General features: G+C 37.8%; 1 protein-coding gene across 1 annotated transcript in view; it reads right to left on the minus strand.

The window, feature by feature from the left end:
• Window positions 1–6608, minus strand: part of LOC102577678 (uncharacterized) — a 7142-nt gene continuing 534 nt past the window's right edge. The window contains 4 exon segments of the mRNA NM_001287880.1: window positions 1–379; window positions 3994–4139; window positions 4736–4872; window positions 6369–6606. Of these exon segments, the coding sequence (NP_001274809.1) occupies window positions 334–379; window positions 3994–4139; window positions 4736–4872; window positions 6369–6606 (567 nt within the window). The 3' untranslated portion in view covers window positions 1–333.

Below are 6608 nucleotides of genomic sequence, written 5' to 3' on the forward strand. Positions count from 1 at the left end.
TAAGAAAACACAACTTAAGAGACGTTTTTTGCAAAACTCAAATCCTACTAACATCCCATTCACAAGGAAAAAAGATCAATCTCAAATAATGCTAGGAAGTGCTGAATATTCTGCACGAATAAAACAGAATCTAGATATCTCAGAGGCCAATATGAAAATGCAATGCTGCAGGGAAAGCTCTGAATACCGTCTGCACATGGTAGTTAAGATAGGCAAATTGGAGAAAACTGAGAGTGAGTGAAGTAATATCATACACAAAATTCAGGACAGGATCAAACAAGTTGGGAAAAACTGCAAGTAAGCCGCATGACCATTGCATTTGCACACTGATTATTAGAATCTCCGCCTGGGACTTCTAGAACGATGGCCATGTGGTGATCTGCAGAAATAAGAATCAAATAAGGATCCACTGTGTTTTAGATAATACTTCAACAACTCAAAACCTGACAAAATTTCACAAATACAAACATAAAAGAAGAGTATTTTCTAATATTCTTTTTCTATTTTGATATAAATGAAAAAACTTCCACGTCCTTGATTCTAAGGGGTCCTTACAAACTCGGGAAGACGTTAACTCGCTGAGGAAATCATTAACTATGCTATCTGATTTCCGTCTCTAATTTTTTCAATTTTATTTTCAGTGTGTTGTTGGGAGGAACTGAAGATCCTACTTACAAAGATTCCTTCACCAAACTGAGAGAAAAAGTTCAACAATGTCCACATTAAACACAGCAGCTAAGCTTCTAACTCAAACAAGTTAGGGTGGGCTGCATGAATCCTCAGTTTATGTTTTCGCTCCACTTGGATATGTTTCATCCTGATACTCCTTAGTTTGGGTTTCTCCAAAACTAGAACTCACTGTATTTTATTTTTTTGACATACCAAACTCTGGATAGGCTACAAAGATTACTAACAAACATGGCACCTGATGTAAGTGAACCTACATGACTAATAGCCTGTATGGCCAAGTTTTTAGGAGGCCAAAAGTGTCTATTTTAAAAACATGAGGAGTTTAGCCAAACTTTTTGGGGAAACTAAGTGATTTTAAGGAGCAACAGAAGTTGTTTTTTCACAAGGTAAAAAAGTAGTTTTTCTCCGAAAACACTTTTGAGAAAATACAAGGCTAGAGCATGTTTGGATGGACTTATAATCTAAAAGTCATCAGATAGGATTGGCTTATTTTTGTTATTTTGGCTTAATAACGTGTTCAAAAGCACTTCTTTATTATACCCAAACACTACAAAATTGCTTAAAAGTTATTTTGGCTTAAAAGCACTTAAAATAAGCCAATCCATACAGGCTCTTAAAAGCACTTTCAAAAAGCTTGGTCATACACTAATTGCTTAAAAAAATGTTTTTCAAATTGATTAGCCAAACATAGATTGCTTCTCACCAAATGTGCTTCTTTAAAAGCATTTTTTAAAAGAAAAAAAAATACTTCCCAAAATAAGTTGATTTTAGATGTTTGGCCAAACAAGATATAAGCCTTAATCCCATATATTTGATCTTTTGCTTCCATTGCATTCTGTTGTTTGCTAAGATTGTAAGAATTCCAAGACATTGCAAGTCTTTTGAGAAGACTTTCATGAGATTTTAGGTCTATCCTACCTCTCCCCCTTTAACACCTTTTAGTCATCAGCATTCAATCATATAACCAATACTATAAATAGATTTTACGTGCATATCTCACATTCTACGCTAGTAAAATGAGGCAGGCAATTAGGCCATCGGTTGCTACACTCTTTGGCTGTTTGCTTACTTAAAAAGGAACAATCTGGATTTGTCTACCATCAGATGTAGCTTCGACAATTTAGCTTTTAGTGATTGTCGTTCAACTTTGAAATGGGCCCAATTTGCAAGAAAAGCTGAAGTGTGCCTGTTTGGCTTGAAGTTTAGGACAGATATATCCTTATAGTATGGCTAGCTATGTTGCTCGAACCCTCCAACAATGTTGCCTCACCCATATCAGATTCTTCAAAAATGCACTACTTTTAATAGATCCTACACACACCCGTCGACATTTTTAAAGGATCCAAAGTAACATAGCTGGCTAGGGATGATTTATTATTTAACTAGAAAGAGAAGTTGAAAGCCAAACCAGACACAATATACCCCAATTTGGCAACAATCAAGATCGTGCATAATATAGTATGTCAGTCCTTTCAGTCCCTAGCATGATTGATGCGAAATCTAGTTCAATCCATCTCAACTTGGGTTAAATAGTACCAAATTCAACATTTTGAAAATACTATATTGACCATCAATTTCTGAAGAACAGAACCCCCACCTCAGAAAAGGGCAAGGAGGAGGACTAAAAGATGTAATGCTGGTGTCTGCAGAAGCAAATCGTGTGATAAAAGTGAGAAGGTCCTTCTGCATGGATAAAAAACCAGGCTTCACATAGTAAACTTAAAGTCGACAATACACTGGATTAAGGTGAAGAGGTAGTCTGTTCCAACTTATTTTTTCTTGGCATTATTGTTTGTATGCTTAACCCAACGTGCTAATTGTATAGACACTTGATTACTTCGTCAAAACTAACTCTTCACCTTTTGATATTTTTTGCAATTAGTTTTGTCCCCTGACAGTTGAAACAGAGGTTGATTTGTCTTGATCCTCAAACAGACTGAGTTACAGTACAACCTAAGGTCCCAGAGAAGGATGACTGAATTCAATGAATCATGAGTCAAACACTACTACAACCCTCCTAATACCTGTGGAAAATATAAAAGGTTCACAAAAAAGGCCAGATACACAACACAACAAACAAATGGCTCATCTGGAGCAAGAACTAGAGATATTGAGGGAAGAGCCGCAACAAGTGCCGGAACCAAACTCACTCTAACCACCTTTCCGCACCCACTTCGTTTTCCGTCCTTGAAATCACATGTTCCTGAACATTTACCTTCATATACACATCCACATCCGATTCCCCTTGCGGCCTTGCCAATTTTGGCCTACCTCTGGTCACTCCCACCAACTTGCCAAACCTACCCAGACAAACTCCATATGTCCCATCTTACGCATAACTCCCACCTACTCCTCCCCCTGCAGTAAAAACTACACATAACCTTTCATTACCAACTCAGGTTGTTACCATGCCTGCTTACCCAACGATGCAGCACATACTTGGGGTACATATCACCACTTCCTATGAGCTACCTGTGCCACCCGCATATGCAGTTGAAGCTCCTAAGTTCATGGCACCGATTAAGGCCAGAGTCCTATGCGAGGTGGATCAGTACCCAGAAATAGAGAAGGATGCCAGATTGAAAGAAGAAGAACTGATAGCCAGAAAACTCCACGATACGAGAAAGGCATTTAAAAGCTTGCAGATCACCAGGGGAAACGAGAGCCTGGACTATGATGACTTATGTACCCACCCAAACATCGACATGCCAGTGGGGTACAAGCCACCTAAGTTCGACATATTTGACAGAACGTGTGATCCTCATACACATCTGAGAGCCTACTGCGACAAGCTAGTCAGTGTACGGAGGAACGAGAAGTTAAGGATAAAGTTGTTCATCCGAAGTCTTTTGGAAGAAGCTCTGACTTGGTACACTCGTCAGGATCCCCTCGCAAATGACATGACAGGCAGGAAATGGACAAGGATTTCATGAATTGCTTTAGGTTCAATATCGAAATTACCCCGAACAGATTCTCATTAGCCAACATACAGAAGAAACTGTCCGAGTCATTTCAGAATTATGCACATCGCTGGAGAACTGAGGCTTCCAGGGTCCAACTCTCCAAGTACTTCATCCCACCGGTACCCCAAAACCCCCCAAATAACGGCAGACTTAAAAATAAAAAGAAATAAATACGAGGTACAACCATCAAAACCTACTTAACTTCATTCAGAAAAGAATGATTAAACTGAAAAGGTAGTGTTTTCATAGATTCAGGCATCATTTCTTCAGATTTTCTGCTTCATTTCCTATAAATCACATGTAACAATGACACAATAGCATGGATAAACTATGGACATACCTCCTCCTAGCATTCCTCCTCTTGAAAGGACCCCTGCTGAATGCCCAAGCAACATGTATAGTCTGTGTGAGAAACTCAGCTCCATCCTTCTCACTTATAGCTCTTTGTGCTTCTTCAAAGCTCTCATATTCTATAAATGCATATCCCTACACAAACAGTTCACTTCAAGTAACAGAATAGAAAGGACCTGCTCCAAGCTAATGAAAATGCAAATCACAAACAGTAACTGCATAAAGTAAGATGTCTCCCTTCAGTAAGGAAGGACACACAAATGAAGAGTTATCCTATCTAGAGGTTTGAAGACCCTCAATAATTGCATTCTAAAGACAACAAATGACTTCTGATAAGTGAATCTTGGATTCTGTTCCAACATGGGACATATTCATGGCTCCATGCATACATAAAGTTTCCAGTCAATAGTGGATGATTCAATGGTCAAACATCCAACATAGGTAGAAATGAGAACTATACAGGTGTGAGAACTACAGAAAGCACTTCTAAACTAGCTAAGCTATTAACAAGGATTGCTCTGCTCTTGTTACTATATTGCACTTCTTCATTGAAAAGTGACCTGATGGAAATGCAATAATACTAAAATAAACGCATGCAACAGCCAGTGTTCACTATTGACCATTTATTCATATAGTCCCACCACAGTCAGCATCTTATCCCATGAACAGAAATTGTGCAACAAGCAACAGAACATTACTCGACAGTCTGAAAAAGAAGAGAAATGGATTACCTTGACAAATCCAGTCCGACGATCCAGATTCAAATGCAAATTCTTGATTTCTCCAAACTCACCGAAATCATTATGAAGATCATCTTCTTGTGTCTCTTCATTAACCCCAGTAACTAAAACAATCCATCCTTCAATGGCTGCAGAAATTTGAATTCAGGAAAACTCAATAATCTTTATTGAAATTCTTCTTACCTCATCAAAAGAAACAAAATTGCACTCAGCAAACAAAGGCCATATCTGGCTGACACTTCGTTGATGTTAATTACTAACAGCTTGTTTGGATGGTTGTTACCGATTGTATTGTAGTTAGTCTAAATACAATGTTTGACTTGATTTTTACTTAAATTTTATTGCATCGTATAGTTAAATTCATCGTTTGGTAATAGCGAAAAGTCTCATTTTGCATAACAACCGATTTGGAGTGAACGCATCATGACCTCTTTTTCTCATTTTAGTCTTTACTTTATTATTTAATAATCATATTTTATCCTTTGCCCTAGCTTTTAATAGTAACTCTACCTCGTACCCTACTTTCCATGTAGGTTTATCCTTCAAATTGTTGATGTGTGACATTATGTAACAACGAAAAATGATGCAATCTATCCAAATGTCACATTCATCAAAGCAATCCAGTGCGATACAATACTGGATTGTTTTATCTAATTTTTCAAACAGCATATGTTATTTTGATAAACGTTTAAATTTTGATATAAAACGGAAGAAATTCTTCCACTTTATATCTTCCACTAGAATTTATTCCTTTTTACACATGGTAGGGGGACCACGCCCAACAGTGCAGACTTTTTGGTAAAGTGAATTCTTTCTTATAAAATGGAAGGATATTCTTCCATTTTATGTGGAATTTTTTCTTCCGTTTTATAAAGTGGAAGAATTTCTTCTGTTTTATATCAAAATTTAAACGCTAACCAAGTTAACGGCTGCCATTTGAAAAAGTACATAAAACGAAATAAAAAGTTCCGCTAAACCTATTTTAGTTACATTCTAAAAATGTGGCTTACTTGTGTTAATTTTGTCTATTTGTGGCTCAAATAGGTTGCGGACTCCATAACACTTCCCATCGTTTGGAGGGTAAGTTCAGTTAAGCCAGATTGGCACAAGAGGTGGGCTGTGCTCTTTGAGAAGTGAGTAGCACCATTTTAATAAATTAAAAACTACTAATTTCAAGACCCCTCTCTCTCAGATAATTTCCTTTCTCTGGGTAGACAAAGGAACCAACTTCCACAGCAGGAAAATGTAGGATGGTTCTTTCTTCATCTCTTTTCTGGTCTTGCACATAGTAGACACAACTCAAACCTAATATTTTTTGAGAACACAACTCCAAACCTAATATTACCATTCATTATTCCTCTATCCCAAACTTTATGAATTTTAAATTGGTTCCTTTTCCAGAATACAATTTGGATGTTTAAAACCTAGAGAGCAGTGCTGCAATTGCATTTGTTTTCCAATGAGCTCTTGGCTAAAGTAAATATTTTACTATCTATAAATTAGAATGCACTCAATCACCCACCCTAAATTTCATTTTTTTGAGTAAAAATCCAAAACGTTCTCTCAAAACTCTAAAATGTACTGAAAAGATAAGACAGAGAAAGAGAGAGAGAGGGAAACTGACATCGTTCAGGACCAGGACCGCCTTCAGAATCGAGAGAATCAAAGCGGGCAGACATGCGGGCATTACGGTCAGCCTCAGCAGCTTCTTCACGAAAACCACGTCCCTTGGTCTTCTTAGGAGCGGAGGATGAGCCTCCAGTAATGGCAGATTTGAGCTTAGGAATTGTAGCCCTAGGAGACGACGAGGCATCCACGTCCTCGTCCATCAGATCGTCCTCCTCTGGCTCGAAGTCCACTGCCT

The sequence above is a fragment of the Solanum tuberosum genome, unplaced genomic scaffold (genome assembly GCF_000226075.1).
Source record: "Solanum tuberosum cultivar DM 1-3 516 R44 unplaced genomic scaffold, SolTub_3.0 scf00133, whole genome shotgun sequence".
Lineage (NCBI taxonomy): Eukaryota > Viridiplantae > Streptophyta > Magnoliopsida > Solanales > Solanaceae > Solanum > Solanum tuberosum.